The 21,203-nt window shown below is 37.2% G+C and overlaps 2 protein-coding genes across 3 annotated transcripts in view; both read right to left on the bottom strand.

Annotated features, from left to right (window-relative positions):
- Window positions 1-21,203, bottom strand: part of LOC103032624 (probable phospholipid-transporting ATPase IIA) — a 291,393-nt gene that overhangs the window by 166,711 nt on the left and 103,479 nt on the right. The gene's annotated exons all lie outside the window — the stretch shown is intronic.
- nfatc2a (nuclear factor of activated T cells 2a) overlaps window positions 1-21,203 on the bottom strand; it is a 56,012-nt gene that overhangs the window by 7,104 nt on the left and 27,705 nt on the right. For both annotated transcript variants that reach the window (XM_022677216.2, XM_022677215.2), the window contains exons 7-9: window positions 17,315-17,370; window positions 17,004-17,136; window positions 14,319-15,056 (exon numbers count right to left, since the gene is read on the bottom strand). In XM_022677216.2, coding sequence (XP_022532937.2) covers window positions 14,319-15,056; window positions 17,004-17,136; window positions 17,315-17,370 — 927 coding nt within the window. The remainder of the gene's footprint in view (window positions 1-14,318; window positions 15,057-17,003; window positions 17,137-17,314; window positions 17,371-21,203) is intronic.

Below are 21,203 nucleotides of genomic sequence, written 5' to 3'. Positions count from 1 at the left end.
TAATATTGTAGCTATCCTATGGTTTTAAGTAGTTAAGTAGTTTTCCATGCATGCCTCTCAGATGGATGAACTGAACACAAGATAAACTGTATTTAATAGCAGGTAAAAGTGGCGTAAGTCTGATATTTTATATCATTTGAGTGGTAGTGTAAATGGCAAAAAAAACAGACTAAATCTTAATTTTTTTTTTTGTAATTTATATTTGAGCCCATTCAAACAATCTGATTTGAAAAAAATGCTCTGTTTTTTTTTTTAAGAAATGGATGCAGCTTAAATTAATTTGTGGCTCTTGCGATTCTGGCGAGGATGAAACCGAAACTTCACATGAAGCGCTGGTGTTTTTTTCTTTGGGCATGCATGGTAACTCTTCTGATTTTTTTCACGGATTTCAGATATGGGTCATATTAAAAATATTTTTGTGTGAAAAACTTGAAAAAACTTTCTATGTCAAGGGTTGAGTAGCTCCTGCATAGTTCTCTAAACCTCAGAGCTAGTTCCAGGAGCTCCTGAGTGGGTGAATTTTAACTTTGCTGTTCCTTCTCACAGTAGTGTGGGTTTAGAAAGAATGCCATCCAGCCTGACGGGCCACATCCTCTGTCCTCCTGAGTGGCGTGGTGTTTTTTTCAGTGTGAGGCAGCTTTAGGCTGGAAGCCCAGACTGTACCCTGGCACTGCAACACGTCGGGCAGCAATGGAGGCACGGGTTGAGTTCTGAACGGCAGGATCCGACAAAAAAAGGGACAAAAAGGCCCAGCACACGGGAATAACAGATCCATTAGTGCCCATTCACTGCTTAAGAAAATAAACTGCTGGTTTCCAACGGCAGCAGTGCAGTATTTACGTGGAATTTTGTGAGGGGCGTCAAAAGAATCAGATTAATTATTGATAGTGAATTTGAATATTTCATGTAAGATAAATAATGATGTGTTTTACTACTTAGAAACAAAGCTGCAACAAGACTTGTATCAACTGCTTTTTAATGAAATATGAAAAATGAAAAAGCTTTTAAAAAAGGGTGCCACAGTGGTAAACAACCAACTCGACCAACCAATCACAAACCGTATGAGCAATAACGAAAGCCCGTTTTGATGAACAGGGTGCCGTGTTTTAGGAATGTGTGGGTGAGCTCAGTCTTCGTCTACTCTCCCTTTTTAACATTTACCCACAAAGGACACAAAGGGAAGTGTACTGAGAAATGAATCAACGAATCCACATATCGCAATATATTGCAAAAACTGTCATAGTATAAAAACATACTAGAATTTATAAAAACTGAATAAAAGAAGAGATTTTTTTTTACTTTTTATGCAATCAGAACAGTGTACAACACTATAAGGGTCATATTATAGTGATATTTATTGCACCAGTCAATTGCACAGCTTTATTTAGGATGTGTTGGTGTATCTTTGGTATCGTGAGGGCACAAAAAAATTGCCTTTTGCAGCTCGAAACGCACAAAAGGCATATTAACTAATCAACTGCACTTTTGCATGTTTTAGCAGAGGAAACTGACCTGTGTGTTCACGCTATGAAGATACACCAGCAGACCCTGCATCGCTGAGATAGGATTGGGGGCTGATTGTTGGCTGTTGTCAGGGTTTTAATCAGTCAGTGGCGCACCTCACTTCCACCGCACCTCACTTAATACTAAAGACACTTTAACATTGAAACCATCCACCACCTTTCTGACGATTTGCCCTCTAAAGCAAAATAATGGCAACGTTTTATAATAGGGGTCACAATTAAAAGCAATTACAGCAATAATATACATTATTAAATGGTTAGGTGATAGTAGTTATTAACTAGTTATTAATTGACACTAGCTAAGACAATATTAAACATCACTACATTTTAATGTTTAAGAATATTTTGAATAATAATGACTTATAATGATTTGTCTAGAACTTTCCCCCCCAAACTGAGGAACTGAGAAGCTTCGTAAGTGGATACAAAAAATACAAAAAAAATGTTTAAAATAAGAAAAATTATCATTAATGATGAAATCTTTGCAATTTTTTGCTTAGTGTGACTGGTACAAAAAGGAGGCAAAATGAGAAAAAACAGGCTTACATTTCAGAAAAATGTTTTTTTTTCTTAAATAAAAACAAAAAAAAATACATTTCTTTTTATAAAATTATAAAAGCAAAAACAATTTGACAAGGGCAAAAAATATATATTTTTGTGCAACATCTTTTTGTCTTTGCGTTTTGTACGTTTTAAAAAAAATATTTTTCAACATTTATTTTCTGAAATGCTACTTTTTCTTTCTTCTTGAAGATTTAGCAAAAAAAAAAAATATATATATATATTAATGATAATTTTTCAAAAACTTTTTCTGAAATAAAGTTCATCCGTTTTACCATTCTTGTTCACCATATTTAAAGGGTTAAAATATAATTTTAAATCATGCAGAATTTAACTTTATTAGTTGGTTGCCACTGATTCTACATGCCGGGGTGGCATCTGTTTCCCCGCTGCGTTTTATATCCAGCAGATGTGGAGGGGAATTAAAGCAGCAGCAGTGCTAAACTGTGGACAGTGAATCTAAACATAAGGCCCTGCTGTTGCCACAGCTTTCATATACCTGTTTATACAAGCAGCCAATGAATTTCCCTCTCTCGGCTCACAGCTGAAAAGAAAGTTTTCATGCCTGTGACCAGAGCCACAGGATTTTCCAGTGTGTAACGAGGAGGGTGGGGAAAAGCCAAGGCGGCTATAGCACGTAGCTCACCAGCGTGCGGCACAGAGGGGCTGCGGGGGGGGGGCGTGAACGGCTGGCGTGCCTCAGGCACTGGAAGCTGGCAGAGGAGGGGCGGGGCTGACTGACCTGTACAGTAGTTGACTGTCTGGCTTGAGAGGGGAGAACCAATGGGAACACTTGTTTACTAAGCAAGGGTGGAGAGCCTGTACCTATGGCTACGTTCTAAAACAGCTCTGGAAAAAAAAAATAAGAGAGCACTTAAAAATGATGAGTTTCTTTGATTTTACCAAATTGAAAACTTCTGGAATGTAATCAAGAGGAAGATGGATGATCACAAGCCAATGATCAAACCATACTGAACTACTTGAATGTTTGCACCAGGAGTAAAGCAGCATAAAGTTATCCAAAAGCAGTGTGTAAGACTGGTGGAGGAGAACATGATGCCAAGATGCATGAAAACCGTGTTTAAAAAACAGAGTTATTCCACTAAATATTGATTACTGAACTCCTGAAACTTTGTGAATATGAACTAGTTTTTTTTTGGAATTTGAGAGAAATGTTGTCTGTAGTTTACATAATAAAACAACAATGTTAATTTTACTCAAACATAAACCTATAAATAGCAAAATCAGAGAAACTGATTCAGAAACTGAAGTGGTCTCTTAATTTTTTTCTTGAGCTGTATATAGTTTAAATATCACAATCACAATGTGCACAAGCTCAACAGCCACAATGTAAGACATGATTATTGCAGTGTGGTGAACATGAACAGAAGTCTGTTGTGATTAATCCCATTAAAGTGTTGCATGTTATCTCACCACTGCTGTCATCCATTTTCCCTTGTACTAGTGTTTTATATTCTTAAACATTGTTAATTTCTGTATATTAGAGTACATGGGCAAATCGGTTCTTAATAAACATTTTTTTCTAAATAATAAATAATAGGTCTATGCTTCTTTAGTGTTGCAATGTTAATTAACATCATTCTGAACAGATTTTACTCATTCAAACAGTTCAATTTTAACGCTTTACGTCCTCAAAAAAATGTCTTCTTTAAATTGCACTCGGGCCCAAAAAAAGTTGGGTCGGGGCGGGTTGGGCTCGGGCAGCCCGTGCATGGGCTCGGGTTGGGTCGGGCTGGATTTTTTGGGCCCGATCTAAGCTCTAAATCAGAAATGTATCATTTGAGTTTCAACAGCACATAATGAACCATAGTGACTTAAAACAGTATTACAGATTTTTAAATATCAGATTCAATTTTTGTGTTTTTTTGTGTGCTGTTCACACTATCACACATACAAACAACACATCATTGTCACACATGATGTAAACGCTCAGATTTGGGCCACTTGGGCCACAAGCTGTGTGTGTGTGTGTTTGTGTGTTTGTATGTGTAGTTCATTGGTGGGTAGCCAACAGAGTAAAAAAAAAAAGCTAGAACAGCATGTCTGCACTTCTTCTTTTCAAGATTAGAGAAAGTAAAAGTGCATGTGCACGAGTGTGTGGGGGGGGCACGAGTGACCCTGAGCAGAGAAATAAGCCACAGAGAAGTTGCAGAAACAGACCGGAAGAAAGTAAACCACAGCCTGGCCACAAGGCCCTCTTCCCCAGCAACCAATCCTAGAGACCAAGCAGAGAAAGTAAAGAGAGCCACTGAGATCGCTTCTCCACCAGCAGCATTCCACGCATTTCACCCCGGCTGTTTTAAAGCTGCTGTCAAAACTGGGCTGCGAATGTTACCTGATGATGAGCTGATCTCAGACTGATCAGTGTCTGGATTAGTAGATGCATAGGGTTTTTTTTTACAACATTTGTATGTTGTGCTTTCATTATATGTACAGTATAAGTCAACGGTAATTCTGAATTAACAGTAACGTCACCCAGACGATGAAGGAACACATAAGGAATTATGTAGTAACTTAAAAACGTTTAAAAAAGCATTTAGGTGCTCTTATCTGGGAGCTGTTAACTTGCAGATGCTAAAAACTCTGGTGAACTTATCCTGTACAACAGAGGAAACTCTTGGTCTTTTATTCCTGGGGCAGTCCCGATGAGTGCCAGTTTTATCATTGCGTTTTTGATGGTCTTTGTGGTGACTGCACTTGAGGATACTTTTAAAAGTTCTTGATATATATATATATATATTTAGATTGACTGACCTTCATTTCTTAAAGTCATTCTTTTCTTTACATAGTTGAGTAATTCTTGCTATAATATGAATTACACAACACAACTGATGCTCTCAAACACATTAAGAGGCAAGACATTCAAGTAATTAACTCTTGACGAGTTCAGCACAGCTGTTAACTGAAAGCCTGAATTCCAGGTGCCAGAAAATCCAGCCAGGAAGTGCTAAGCTGGTTTGTTTAACACTTTTTTGTTTGCTAAATGTTTTCTTTATAATTTAGATGAGTTTAATATTAATCTACAATGCAGAACATTTTAAAATGATTTAAAAAACTGTTTAATGTACAAATGAATTGCACAATTTGCTTTGATTAATTAAATTTTTACTCTTATGCTTTTAACAATTAGTAATATTTTAATCCATATCATGGCAAGAACTACTCAACTAAGTAAAGAAAAACAACTTTAAAAAATGAAGGTCAGTCAATATAAAAAAAAATCAAGAAATTCTAAGTGCAGTCGCAAAGACCATCAAAGACGTTTGGATGAAACTGGCTCTCATCAGGACTGGCCTGGGAAAGAAAGACCAAGACAGTATTGAGAGTATTAAGAGGATTTTAGGAAACATTGGATATCAAGGTGTGTCTAAATATTGACTGGTACTTTAAAATATAAAACTACATAATCTTACTTCTAGTTACCAGTTATCTATATTTTTTATTTGCTCAAAATATTGAAATGCACACAACATTATAAGTGACATACCAGAGTTCAAAAGAGGACAAATTGTTGGTGCACGTCTTGCTGCCGCATCTGTGACCAAGACTTTGAGCAAGTCTTTGTGATGCATCAAGAGCCACGGTATGCAGGGTAATGTCAGCGAGATACCACCAAGAAGGACGAACCACATCCAACAGGATTAACTGTGGACGCTGTAAGAGGAAGCTGTCTGAAAGGGCTTTTCTGGTGCTAACCCAGATTGTTGAATCCAAAAAACATAAAACCACGTTTTCCACCAGAACTGTTTGTCGAAAAATAAATTATTGTGGTCTAAAACCAGGTGTTTCAGTTTCGTTGTCCAACACCTGTATGTTTTAGTGAACATACCCGTTCTTGACGGCTGCAAGTGACCTGTAACTAATGTGCACACCTAACGTGCTCTATCTAAATTATTCCCCAGCTCTCCATCTGGAAGAACTTCACCTCTCCGTTGCCTTGGGGTTCGGCTGCAGTCTGGAACGGGTTTGAGGACTGTGGAACTGTGAGCGCAAGGAGCCAGGCCTGTTTAATACCCCCGCAACTGTATCCAGCCCATTTCTGTTTATGTCATGGATAAACCCTGATGAAAGGGAGGACGGATCTGGACCGAAATCAGTTGTTTGTGGCTGAAGGAAGATCGGTTTATATCAAACGTGCTTGATTGCGTGGTTAGCAGGCACCGTGCGCCTATTCCTATTCCGCTTTAACTTCTTGCCAAAGCGCGAGAGTTTACAATAAGATGTCTCTGGTTTACGAGCTTTCTCTTTGTGAAGAGAGAAATGGAAACACCAAAGGGTTTTTACACCAAAGGGAAAAAAAAAAAGTTAGTTTGATGTTACGGTAGTTCAGCAAATCGTGTTTTTTAAACACTACAACACCCTAGTGAAAAAAAGTATACTAAGCATTATTATAAAGCTATAGTGCAATAAAGTGTTCTTGTAGCCACATTATTAATTATTAATCAGTATATATTTAAAGAGATTTTCTTTTATTATTATTATACTTTAATTACAGTATAAAAATAGTACAAAAGTCTTACTTAAATTGTTACTAAGCTAAGTGTTCTTAACTGTATTAAAAAAAAACAATTATTTTAAATATACTTTATAGTAACATTAAAACATAAAGATAAACTAATTCATGTATGTAACCCCATATTTTAAATATGCTTACAGTAATATTATAATACATTTGATGAGTATGACTATTTATTATACACCATGTATATTTAAAATGTGCTAAGAATTGATGTTAAATATATGTGATCTATTTACATTTACAGAGTAAAACGTACTAAGTACATGCTTCTTTTTTTTTGTCTTTTGTAAGTCCCTGTAAGTACACCTCTAGTATACTTTGTTAAGTAAAAAAATATATAATTTAATATGCTGTAGTACAACTTGTAGAGTGTTACAAATGTACTTCAAATTGAATAAATCTAGTGATTTAATTTATTTTCAAAAAAATAATGATACATTGTAACACACTTTGCAGAAAATGTACATTTACACAAGTATATTTAGAAATAAGCATTTTAGAACTAGAATGAATTACGTTAAACTAAACGTGTGCTTCATAGTAGTCTATTTTTTTAAAATAAATACACTATATTGTACTTTTTTGAAGGTATGATCTAATTTTAAAACATTCAAAAATGTGATTAAAGCATAAAATTAATGTACTTTTAATGTATTTTTAGTACAAGAGCAGCAAAAATCTGTTCTCAATATGTTTTAAGTACAATTAGGCATATATATATATATATATATATTTTTTTTTTTTTTTTTTTTTTTTTTTTCACCCAGGCACACTAGTTTGCTCATAGTGAAATGCGTAACAACACATCTTCTGCAGAAGTTTCATATCAGAGGCAACCACTGAAACCGGCATGGTCCTCAGCGAAGCCGCGAACGAAGAGATTGATGAGAAAGGCGCACCGGTTGACTCATACGAAAAGTGAATGTGTGTGAAGGCTTTGGAGACATCAAATAGTGAGATGTTTGTGGGCGGACCCGTAGCTTGACACCTCCGCACTGACAGACATATGGGAATTTTTTTTTTTTTTTTTTTTTTGATTTTTCAATTCTCACTCTTCCTGTACTTAGTGACCTCAGTGGCTCGTCTTCTGATTGAGTACATAAATAAATAGTAGCGGCTGGTTTATTAGATAAGTAGGTTCTGGGGTTTGATGTGATTTATGTAATGGATTTATGGATTTATGGATTATGGCTATAGATCAATAAAGTCTTGTCAGTTATTGACCTCAGGACATCGGATAGCAGCTAGCGGCTTAATGTTAGCTAACAGTAGAACTCAGCAGTAAGGATTGGAGGTTGTTAGCTTGGATGCTAACTGTTTTCTGAGATGAATTAATCGATATCAACGTTTGATATCAGAATGATGTTACTGATACTGCTAGATCAGACATAGTCGTGCAGTATAACAGGGGGAACATAAAGTGGTCAGACTCTTCATAAACAGCTACGGTGTGTTTTGGACGCATGGTAGCCGCTGCTCCTGACTCCTAGTCGCCAACTGAGTCAGATATTAAACATGTTATTTGAATATTTGCAAGGCGTCTGCGACAGATCGGCGAGCGTCTTTCAGTTGTTCACACTACGCGACTGAGAAACTGGGACTGAAAAACTGTCCCAAAATCGTGTAGTGTAAATGAGGCATCAATTTGACGTTGCAGGAAACGCCTTTATAATGTCAACATGCAACCAGTTGGAGGGGGGCATTGCATTCAAGTGCGTTGACGTGATGAAGCAATGTAAATGCAGCGTTATCGCCGGGTTCTATGCATGATCAATACACAGGACCACTCTAGGCCTACTAAAGGGTGGAAGCTTTTGCAGAAATTCCTCAGCATCCAGCATCTTACAGCCCCCTTTTAAAAAGCACACAACCACTCAATGAGGGAATTCCCCAATTAGAGGCTTTATGAGATTTCCAGAGCGGTGTTAAAACTCTAATAGTGCTACCAGATCCACTTGGACATGAAAGCGTGTTGAACAGCAGAAATGCATTAAATTCGTGAAGTGCCTGGTAGGAGCTCTCTGACCAACACCTCGTAATGAAAACATCAAACAGTCGGGGTCTGGGGCTCCGCGCTCATAGTAACTCTCTAATAATGTGGCAACAGCGGCCCCGTTGCTGTTTACCGAGGGAAACCCTGTTAGGCCCATCCAGAAGAAATTCCACCTCCGGCCACTTTTTTTTTTTCTTCTTTTTTTCTCGTCTGCTTCATTTTTTCCGTCCAACATGGCCCCTTCCTTTTCCTGAGGACTCCCACCCAATCGCTATCTCGCGGAGATCGGCTCGGTTTTCTGGAGGAGCGCGGCAGCTGCGAATAGGAATTCCGTGTGCCAGAGTGGGTTGGCAGGAGCGCGGGCCGGTGGAAAAAAAGCTAATCCTCTCGCGGGTTCCCCTCGCAGAATCGAAGGGCGCAAGGCCAAGGGGAAGCCTGGGCCAAGTATAACAAACAGAGAGGCTTTCCCCAGCTCTCCCAGGCAGCCCGTTCCACTGTTTGACAATGGTAGCCATGGATCTTGTTTTGCACATCATAACAGTGTCAACATATCCAAGAAGTCCTGATCTGCTTTTTTTTTTCAGCTTTTTTTCAGGGGGCACCCAAGGTTGAAAAAGCGTGCTTTCCTGCTCGTTAACCCAACACCCCCATTCTAGCTGGTATGTCAAAACGCACATGGGATTGAATGTCCTGTATACTTCTTACTTACTTACTTAAGTCTTGGATGTACATATTTTTGTACAGTACAGTCAAAATATTCAGTGTTTTTTTTCTCCATTATTTTTAAATATACTGCATTGTAGATTAATACTATAGTCATCCAAACTATGATAAAAAAAAATATGGAATTATTTAGTTTTTAAACAGTTAACCGCTATGCTGAGCTTATCAAGAGTTAATTACTTGAATTTCTTGCCTCTTAATAAAGTGTTTTAGAGCATCAGTTGCAAAGTTGTGAAGAGGTAGAGTTGCTATAGAGTGAATAGCCTTTTTTTTATAGAGTAATGTTTTAATCCATATTATGGCAAGAACTACTCAACTAGGTAAAGAAAAATACTGTAAAAATTAAGATTAACTAGTGATTTCTTTCATGGGTAATGCTATACCCCTATAACTAGCATTGTAGCCATCTATTTGTACAGTAACTCTGATTTAATTTAAAATTATAATTTAAGTCAAAATTGACATACAGGGCTCTGGATGGTCCAGCAGACTAAGGTGCAGCCATTATGATCGGGAGATTGCTAGTTCGACTCCCAGTCATGCAGCTTGCCATCAGCTGCCAGAGCCCCGAGAGAGCCCAGAGAGAGGACTTGCTCTCTCTTTTCTCTCATCACACCAAAGGGTGATTTGGATCAGCACAAGGCTGCGTCTGTGAGCTGATGTATCAGAACCGAGTCGCTGCGCTTTCCTCCGAGCTCACTGTGATGCTACTCGGCAATGCTGCATCAGCAACAGATGGAAAAGAGGCGGAGTTTGACTTCATATGTATCGGAGGAGGAGTGTGCTGGTCTTCACCCTCCTCATGTTGAGGCATCACTAGTGATGGGGGATATATATGTATATAAAGCTGAGTAGCACATTAATGAGCTACTCTCCTTTGTAAGTTAAATGGTAACACTTTACCATAAGGGCTATAAATTAGCTGACACTATTTAAGATTATTAAACTATAATAAATTTTAATGCTTTAAGTATTTTACATAGTTATTTATTAATTAGTTGAGACATTCTATTGTTAATACATTGATAAGTGTGTCCATATATTGTACAATATATCGATAATGTAACTATCGCGCAGTCCTAACAGCCTGGCTGCCTTCACTGTCACTGCTGAGATGATCCTGACATCTGAGAAGTGAAAAGTTATGTATAGGGGATGATCTCATTTCTGTGATCATCTCCATCTGTTATTAATTCCCTGATATTAATCCAGGCCAGTGGAAAAAGGGCTTCTTTTTCTAGCTGGTGTCCTCAGAGCAGAAGCATGTGTGCAATATGTGAGAAAAAATCAGTGAAAAAACAGAAAAAGCGACACGACACTCCAGTAAAGAGGGCACGGACCTGTCAAGGACACTTCCTGCTATTGTTTCAGTGTTGAGACAGCATGATCGTGGCCAACTGGTGATCTTTATCACCGTGAAACTGGTGATTTTCTAACAGACAGGGCTCATCGTATCACCAAGATCATTCCCAGCAAAAGTGTCTAAACAAATACATTTGAGGACTGTTTTGATAACCTTATTTATAATAATTTTTTAACAATTTTTAATTTACGATATATTGTCCCAATATATATTACAAATTTATTGTAATATAATCTCTGTTTTTTTATTTTAAAAATGTCAGGTTTATCAGGAAACACATACATTTTGAACTGTCATGATAACTAAAAAAAAAAATATATTGACGAAATATTGTCCCAGGATTTATTGCGATAAACGATTTTGTTGTAATTTAAAAATAATTTAATGCCACTAATATATCAACACATTCCTAAAATAATTTAGAATTTATATATATATATATATTTTTAGGTTTATCAGGAAACACATATATTTAGAACTGTCATAATAACTGTTTTTAATTGACAAAATATATTGTGCCAGGAATTATTGTGCTAAATCATTTTATTGCAATTTAAAAATGATTTAATGCCACTAATATATTGACACCTTCCTAAAATAATTTAGATTTTATATAACATTGTTTTTTTAGGTTTATCAGGAAACACATATATTTAGAACTGTCATGATTACTATTTTCTAATTGACGATATATATTGTGCCAGGATTTATAGCGCTAAATGATTTTATTGTAATTTAAAAATAATTTAATGCCACTAATATATCAACACCTTCCTAAATAAATTTTCAGGTTTATCAGGAAACACATATATAAATATATGGTCCCAGGATTTATTGCAATAAACAATTTTATTGTAATATCAACCCCTTCCTAAAATAATCTCTATTTTATATAACATTTATTTTCTGGTTTATCAGAAAATACATACATTTAGGACTGTCATGATGACTGTTTTTTAATTGATGATATATTGTCCCAGGATTTATTGCGGTAAACGATTTATCGTAATTTGAAAAACAATTTAATGCTACTAATATATCGGCACCTTCCTAAAATAATTCATATTTTTTAATATAACATTGTTTTTTTTGGGGGTTCATTAGGAAACATATACATTTAGGACTGTTATGATGACTGTTTTTTAATTGATGATATATTGTCGCAAAATATATTGCGCTAAACAAAGATATTGTAATCTAAAAATAATTGAATGCCACTAATATATCAACACCTTCCTAAAATAATTTATATTTTATATAACTTTTTTTTTCAGGTTTATCAGGAAACACATAAAACTAAAATATGGCATATTTTATGGCTATTTATAAAAAAAGCAATGGTCACCAAACAGATACTATTCTAATACAACATTTATTGAACAAATATTGATTGAAACGACATAAAACTATTTTCATTTTAACAATTAAACACCCAAAAACTGTACAGCATTTCTTTACATACAGCTAGATTTATTAAATTAGCTATTTTATTGACTAAAATACAGGCTAAAAAATGTCAATAAAACTCAATAATAAGGCTACACTAAAAAACTACACTACGTGTTCCCAATTATTATGCAAATTATAATTTTCACAGATTTTCCTAAATGGTCGATGCAAATGACAAGTCAGTATAATTATATAAAGTCATGACACTATTATTAAGCAGGCCACAGGTTTCAAGCAATATGAGAAAGAAGAAGAAGGATATCTCTGCTGCCGGAAAGTGTGAAATAATGCAGTGTGATCATCGTACTGTGAAGAGATTTGTGGCTGATTCAGAGCACAGACGGGTTCATGCAGATGAAGGCAAAATGAGGAAGATTTCTGCCAGACACATTCATCAGATTAACAGAGCAGCTGCTAAAATGCTAAAATTAATACAATCAGTTCACTGCTTTTCCTTGTTTTATTTGAGCACTTTTGGTAGGTACAGACCACTACTGACAACAGTTTAAAAAAAGGTCACAACATAAATGCAAAATATGAAAAAGGAAGAAAAGAGAGAGAGTATCTATATTTAATATATATTTTTATATATTTCAAAAATCGTATCAACAATCTAAACATTGCTAAATATCACTAAGAACCGCTAAAAATAATTACTTGAATATTATTATTAAAAAATAATTCATTGATATTTGTGTGCTTTGGCAACATTGTTTTTTTTAAAACAGTCATGCTAATAAAGCCCATTTGAATTGAATTGAATTGAATGAATTACAATACATATAACTGCCAAATATTCATATGTTACAATATATTTTTTTCCAATGCCAAAAGTAATCAGTTGTACGTTTGAATTAGAATTTTATTTTCTTCAGTAAATAAATTACTAAATTTATTTTATTTAATGCAGGGTTTTTAATACGGGTGGCCTCTTAAATTTTTTAAGTTCAGTGATTTTTCCAGGCGTACAGTGCAGCAAATCAGCCAAACGCTATAAAATCCAACATTCTTGTTTTCGTTACGGAATATGAATATGTCAAAAATGGAAGTGGAAGCAGAAAAGCAGACGTCCTATTTATTATCAGACCCGCAGATGACCCGATATGCAGATGGGAAGAAGTGGTAAACACGTCGACGTGAGCTTTGGCTATAAACTCTGGTGAGGGACTCGCAAGGACCCACACCAGATGGTTAGTGTTTAGAGTGCGTGACTACTAAAATATGAATATGAAATATTTACAACTCGGGGAGTGAACAAAATGCAACATTGTGTTATAATGCTGTATATTAAACCATATTTAGATTTAGCTCTTCCAGAGTTCTCTGGAACTCCATCCTGGCCACACATTTGTTTAACCGCAGCGGAGCAGCCAGCTGAATGGGAAGTCTTTACCGTGGTGATGGATAAAGACGTCAAGAAAAAGAACAGGCTTTTCTCCTAAATCCATTTTTTACATACAGGATTAACAAAGAACAAATCAAAAGAGGAATTCAATAAATCAATTGACTGAATATATATGGCCAATTGGTACTTTTGGCAGTGCTGGAAAATTCCTGCTGGAAAATGAAATCCCCATCTCCATAAAAGTTGACTTTGGCCTTGACAATGAAACACAGTGGATCAACACCAGCAGATGATGGACATGACTCTCCAAACAAACCATCACTGATCATCAGAAAATTATACATTTTTATTTGGAAATCAAGGGAGCAGAGTCTGGAGGAAGAGTGGAGAGACACACAGTCCAAACTGCTTGAAGTCTAGTGTGAAGTTTCCACCAATCAGTGATGGTTTGGAGAGACATGTCCATCATCTGCTGGTGATGGTCCACCGTGTTCTGCTGACAACTTTTATGGAGATGCGGCTTTCATATTCCAGCAGGACTTGGCACACTGCCCACACTTCCAAAAGTACCAATTGGTTTTATATAATATTTAGATTTCCTGAGAGGCTGATTTTGGGGGATTTCATCGGCTGTAAGCCATAGTAATCAACAATAAAATAAATAAATGCTTAAAATAGATCTGATTAGCACAGCTTGCTAAGTAGCATGGTAGATTAAGATTAAGGTGGATACTTAATCTATTATACAATTTTCCCCACTTTTTGATGGAAAAAGACAATGCTGCCAATGACAGTATGACAGTATGGTAGTATCTACTCACCATCATCCAGGTAGGCCTGATCCAGGTTCTCCTGCTTGACGGTGACCCGTCCAGGTACGGAGGCTCTCTGTTCCTCAGCAGGGGAACACCTCTGTGGATCCGCCTGGCCGGGAGGGGATCTGTCTTTGGCGCTTCTCTGGGCGTAGGGCTGCTGCTGCTGGATGACGGTGGGATAGTGCTGGGGGTGGGGGGCTTGTGCGGGAGCTGGGGATCGGGTAGTTGCCGCTTGGGCTCCGTGCTGACTGTTGTAGCCCTCGCAGTAGATGATGTGCTGGTGCTCTGGGGGTGGTGGGGCTGGGGGGTCTCCTCCTCGCAGCAGGTGCTGGTTGTGGTGGTTGGTGGGGGAGAACTGGATGATGGTGGGATGCTGGGTGGAGGAATGCTGGGCACTGAGTGGAGAGGACTGGGCTGGAGAACCGGTGTGGACCAGAACGGAGCGATGCGGGTCCGGCACCATGCTGGATCCGGTTTGAGAGTAGAGGCTGCCGCCTAAGCTCTTCTCAGTGCGGGAGTAAACGATGGCGGGACTGTGCTGCTGGAAGCGGGGGTCCGGCGGGGAGATGCCTGGCCGGGTCTGCTGGCAGGACGCCAGGCTGGGGACCAGGCCACTGTCTGGGTTGAGGACTGCACGTGGGTTGTGGTGGTAGTAGGTTTGGGCTGAAGCTCCCAGAATCTGAGAGATGTAACCCATTTGTCCAGTCTCGTATTCGTCCACTGGTTCGGTTTTGATGGACGGAGCTGCAGAAAATGAATTAAAAATCAATTACAATATACTTTATGTATATTTTGTGATGCTTCATTGCCAATAACACTAATTGAAATCTGTTGTCCATCAGAATAGACATTGAACCAGCCAATGAACAAGGCCCAAGCTCCCCTAATTTCACCCCTTGGCCCTACCCCTTACCCTTTGTTCCGACTCTTGCTAGCCCTTCATATGGAGATTTTTCAGATTTTCACACTTCAAAAAAAAGGTCACTGTTAAAAAAACCCACAAATGTAAATATTTTTTTCTTGTTAAAAGTGATGATTAGCCCTATATTATCATAGTTTAATGTGTAGCTTCAATGTTTTATGGTTGAATTATTTATCACAAACATAAAAAGGTCGCTAGTAGTTTGTCTCCGTAGATAGCTAGCTAGCTAGCTAGCTAACTTTCCTGTTCCACCTTAAAAGGGGAAACAGACAGCAGAGGCTGCAGCATTTAAGGCGGAACGGAAAAATACAATAAAATAAAAGCTAAAAATATAAAAGCTATTCAAAACTAATTTCAGCTCCCCATCACAGAGGAATTAAGAAATGAACAATAATAATAATAATAATAATTTCTGCACCCTGAGCATTTATGGACACATATACATTAAAAACTGAGATCTCTAAATGACAATATTTTTATTTGGAATTTGGGAAAAATGATGTCCGTAGTTTTTAGAATAAAACAAATATATATGTATATGCTTCGCTCTGCTGACAGCTTTTATAGAGATGCGGATTTCATTTTCCAGCAGGACTTGGCACACTGCCCACACTGGCAAAATAATCAGTTGGTCTTATATAGTATTCAAATGTTCTGAGACACTGAATTTTGTTATTTTTTATTGGTTGGAAACCATAATCATCAGCATTAAAAAACGAATACATCTATAAAATATATATGAGGTTCACATTTTGAACTTTTCAATGATATAAAATGTTTTTGGAGATGTACTAGTCTGTATATGATTGGATAGATATATATTTCTCTTTTACTCAGATTTTATAAATATGATAATGGGTTTTTAAACTATGAAAAATGTTCTAATATTTAATATGAAGCAAAAATAAGTCATATTTTAGCTTGCATACAATTTTGCAACATATTGAATCGTATCCTCTATATAGTGATATGCATCTCACCCTAATATTTTAAAATGTAGTGTATTTCAGTCTGTAATTTAGCTGTCTGCTGTTGATTTGCTGGCCTGCTAAGAGATTGATGGTCTTTTTTTTGTGTTAGACCCTTACAGGTAGTGGTTCATGTACGTACTCTAAACTTCAGTCCTGCCTCTACTGTTGTCCACCTTCCACCATGCTGTGGTTGTTTATACCAGAGTCTCTCAGTTCAGCAGTGTGGGAACGTAATAAGATCAGTGTGATAGCAATGTGGGACTCTCAGAGCTTCTCTGTGTAGCTAAAATCTGTGGTGAAAGTGCAGAATGCAGTGATTCAGGAAAGCATGTGTGTTTAAAACTGCGGTGTACTGGAACTAGTCTACACTGCACACCTGAAAAAGTGAAATAAAGAGTCTTTCCCTTTAAAAAATTTAATCTTTAGGGAATATATATTAATATATTTGCTTAAGATGTATTTAGCAAACCATTTTGACAGTTTTTTATGTAATTTTGGTTGCCAAATATTTGTAGCATCCCTAGTTAACAGACTGATAGGATTGCCACCCGTCCTGTAAAATACAGAACGTCGTTTAATTGGCAATTAAATGTCGCATCCCGTATTGAACCAATATGTAAAAATGTAAATCTGTTTTTTATTTCCATAATTATCTATTTATTTGGTGGACGTCCCTTATTTTCATTTCTGAAAGGTGGCAACCCTACAGACTGACGTGGTTGGGATTACCACAGAGAAGCATTCTGCTGCCATAGCCAACTGTCAGGTGGCTTTTTTTCTTTTTTTTTTTTAGCCTACCTGGCAGGGGTGTGTATGTGAAGTGCTGAGGCTGACTGCGCTTCCTCTTCCCGTTGATCACGTAGAAGTTGACCTTAGCTGGATGGCAGATAGATGGGTCTCGGTAAGGGGGAACCTCGATGAACAGCATGTTCTGAGAAAGAGATACGTTTCCATATGTTACTGCTTATTCAGTAATCAGATTAAAGTTACTTATCTGAGTCACTGTGCGTTACTATAAGTGCTACCTAGCTTCAAAAACACGTCAAATTTTTTTAAATGTCGTGCGGTGATGCAAAGCTTCCAATAAAGTGAGTTTTTTTTTTACTTACTGGCTGACTTTTGTCTTTGTCAACTGTGGCCTCCAATTCCCAAATTTGCTGTCCATCTAAAAGAAAGTGAAAAAGAGGTTTAATTTGATTATTATTACCATCATTGTAACTTTATTTTATTCTATACAGTATATTCCATATTCTATAGCATTTTCATTACAACCAGAGGGGCATCTTTGTTAACTTTGTGTTGAACATCCAGTACAACAGCAGATCTTTTGATGATCAATGGAAAGAATTGAAGTGTTGAAGTTAACATGTTGGAAACTTCAAAAACGAGACAACACTGCACTGACTTTGGACTTTGAAAAGAACACAGTGGATCAACACCAGCAGATGATGGACGTGTCTCTCCAAACAAACCATCACTGATTGTAAAAACTTCACACTAGACCTCAATCAGCTTGGACTGTGTGTCTCTCTCATCCTTCCTCCAGACTCTGCTCCCTCGATTTACAAATGAAATGTAAAATGTACTGATGATCAGTGATGGTTTGTTTGGAGAGACATGTCCGTCATCTGCTGGTGTTGATCCACTGTGTTTTATTGTCAAGTCTAAAGTCAGTGCAGTTTTGTTTTCCCGCAAAATCTTACAGCACTTCATACCTTACAGCTTCCCTCTGCTGCTGACAACTTTTATAGAGATGCGGATTTCATTTTCCAGCAGGATTTGGCACACTGCCCACACTGACAAAAATACCAATTGGTCTTCTACCAATATTCTAAGTTTATGAGACACTGATTTTGGGGTTTTCATTGGCTTTAAGCCATAATCATCAACAATAAAAGAGAATATGTGTGTACACTCTGTGTGTAATACATCTATATAATATACTCTATTAATTTATATGAAATTTTGAAATGAATTACTGAAATTAAGTAACTTTTCAATGATATTCTCATTCAATTTTATACATTAGTGTGGTAGCTAAAGAATGTCAAGCCTCTATTAATTTGTCAGCTTTTCATTGTATTCAAACAGCTCTTATATTTAGGTGTATTTGAGTAAAGATTCTAGAGAGAGATTCTAGTTGCTAAATTGCGACAATGAAAGGCGGTTTTAAGAATGTAAATTGCCAATATTGTCCATGTCAAGCAAAAACCATGTATCTTAACTTATTCTGCCTTTCATTTTCACATCAATTAAATCTGACAGTGTTATTATATATTTTTTTACCTTTTAAATGGACCAAAATACATAAAAAACTTTGAACAAACGCATTTTACATTGAGTTCCATAAAAATATTTATAGTAAGAGTACACACTGTAACTCAGGCTTGTGCCTTATTAACCCTTGTGTGGTGTTCGTATTTTTGTTACTTGTTTACTTTGTTACTTGTTACTGTTTACTGTAATTTTACATTAAAATGCTTTACACATGCTCGCTTCACCTAAATTGCAAGCAATATAAACAGCTTACATGGTTAATATTTGCCCTTTACCTTTCTTACGTTACATTTCTTTCAAAAAGTGCTACTCTTTTTTTTATTAGTTTTTTAATAAATCAGTAGAAAATTTGTTTAGTTTCAAATTTACAAATGAAGCAATGTTTATTAGCCCTTGGCCAAACATACTGTATGTATTATAAACGGTAAAGGGGGGGGGGGGGGTGTACAGTGTGTGTTTATCAAAAATGTGTTTTGATACATGATTTTCACAAAAAATGAGCCAATGCCAATGAGTTTGAGTTAGAAAAAATATTTTTTTAGTATCATTTGATGAAAAATGAAAACGGGTCCCACGGACCCGAACACCACACAAGGGTTAAAACTTTGACCAGTTTAAAGTTATTTCAGTAATCAGCACATTTCTAAATCTAAATCAGTGTCTCTTTATCTCTTTATGTCTCACTGACTTCAGTCCATTGAGCAGCACACTGTGCTGCAGCATTATGGGGAAACACAGGTTTACCCAACAGGTTTGTGCCTGTTCTTCGGTTGTTCGTGGTTTGACCTTTGTTAAAAGACACAGCAGCGTATACAGTCCCTATCTCTTTACCCCTAATGAGTCAACTCCTAATCGTTGCTGTGACAGGTGAATGTGGGCGGTGATTTTTGTCATTGCCAGGGTCATACATTGCTTATATCACGCTTCGCCTACCGTCTACTACCGTCTCCCATACAGACGAAATGGCAGTGAGCGAGAGAGCGAGAAAGAGAAAGAGAGAGAGAGAGATCTTATCTGTGTCCTCAACCACTTCCTCTAACACCTTTAACTCACCTCAAGGCAGAGCTTAAACTACACGGACAGCCTGTCGAGCCAGTGTGTGAGGTACTGACTGCAGCTCTGCAGTAGGCGATCGTAAGTGATAATTAAATACAAGCTCGGCTAGTTTGTGTCTCGACTCAAATGGTTAAAGAGACAGCCTAACTTGTGTGCACTGTAAGATCTAATTGATTTCAAGGCTAAATTGGAGCAGCCTGGTGGACAATCTTCATTAATTGCACATTATTGCACCAGTAAGAGCTGTAAGAGTGTGAAGGTTCAATTAGCAGGGTAAGAGCACAGTTTTACTGCTCAAAATATTGCAATGCACACTATAACATTATGGGTGACATCCCAGAGTTCAAAAGAGGACAAATTGTTGGTGCACGTCTTGCTGCTGGCGCATCTGTGACCAAGACAGCAAGTCTTTGTGATGCATCAAGAGCCACGGTATCCAGGGTAATGTCAGCATATCATACCACCAAGAAGAACCAACCAAATCCAACAGGATTAACTGTGGACGCTGTAAGAGGAAGCTGTCTGAAAGGGATGTTCGGGTGCTAACCCGGATTGTATCCAAAAAACATTAAACCACGGCTGAACAAATCACGGCAGAATTCAATGTGCACCTCAACTCTCCTGTTTCCACCAGAACTGTCCGTCACCACAATAAATTAGTGTGCTCTAAAACCAGGTGTTTCAGTTTCATTGTCCAACCCCTGTAAGTCAAACTAACCTAAAAATGCATAATCATCGTACACCTTAGTTAATTCATTTTTTAGTTAAAATGAATGAATTGTGCCTTACTTAAGTTGTTTGCCTTATATTTGGTTTAGTCCAATCAAGACAAATAAGTCATCTTTCCCATTGGCTCCTGAGACCATCTATTTGCATACTGAATGTGAATAGCTGTTACTTGATAAATTGATAAAGTCTTGTGTTGGTAAGCTATGCTGGATCCAGATTCTATCTCTGGATTTGGCTCTTGCTCGTAGTTTTGGAACTAATGTAGCTGTATAACCAAATGCCAAGTCCAAAACTTGATACTGGATTTAAGGACCACTGTTTAATTGGTTTTCTCAAACCATTTGAGTTAACCACCACGTCCATCAGTGTAGATTTACTCATAAACTCTGCCACTATTTTAACAGCGCAGGGGCAAGGCGTGAAAAAATAGACTGTTGATGGGGTGTGAGATTGCAAAGAGCATTGCAACATGTATTTGATTATCAATGTGCTGTTTTGTAACTAAGCAGATGAGTAAAGCATCAAAAATAAAAGTCAAAAAAGCTCCCAAAACAAAACCAAACAACATTTGATATGGATTGTTCAGTAAGCGTTGATCTTTTTTCTTTTTTTTTTTCAGCACATCCTTCTCAGAGATTGTGGGAACCCCCTTCCATGGTGTAAAATGAGCGGCATATGGCTCAAATGAGTCAGCAGAAGTGAGGGGGGATTCCAAGCTTGCTGCCAGATTAACTTCTCTTGATCGTTTTATGATGAAGTTGCTCCATTTCACTAACGACAGGTGATGACTGCTCCTTTCTTGGCGTTTGTCGTTTGTTCGCAGTTTGTTCCGAAGCTCCCTCTGCAGGAGCTTTGGAAATCTCTTTTTTTTTCTCTTATATAATTTGGCATGGAGGTGGATTCTGGGGGGCTGGAATCCCAGCTTGGCGAAGAATC

This window comes from Astyanax mexicanus, chromosome 13 (genome assembly GCF_023375975.1).
Source record: "Astyanax mexicanus isolate ESR-SI-001 chromosome 13, AstMex3_surface, whole genome shotgun sequence".
Taxonomy (NCBI): Eukaryota; Metazoa; Chordata; class Actinopteri; order Characiformes; family Acestrorhamphidae; genus Astyanax; species Astyanax mexicanus.
Note: the sequence above shows the minus strand (reverse complement) of the source record. Positions and strands in the feature narration are given on the sequence as shown.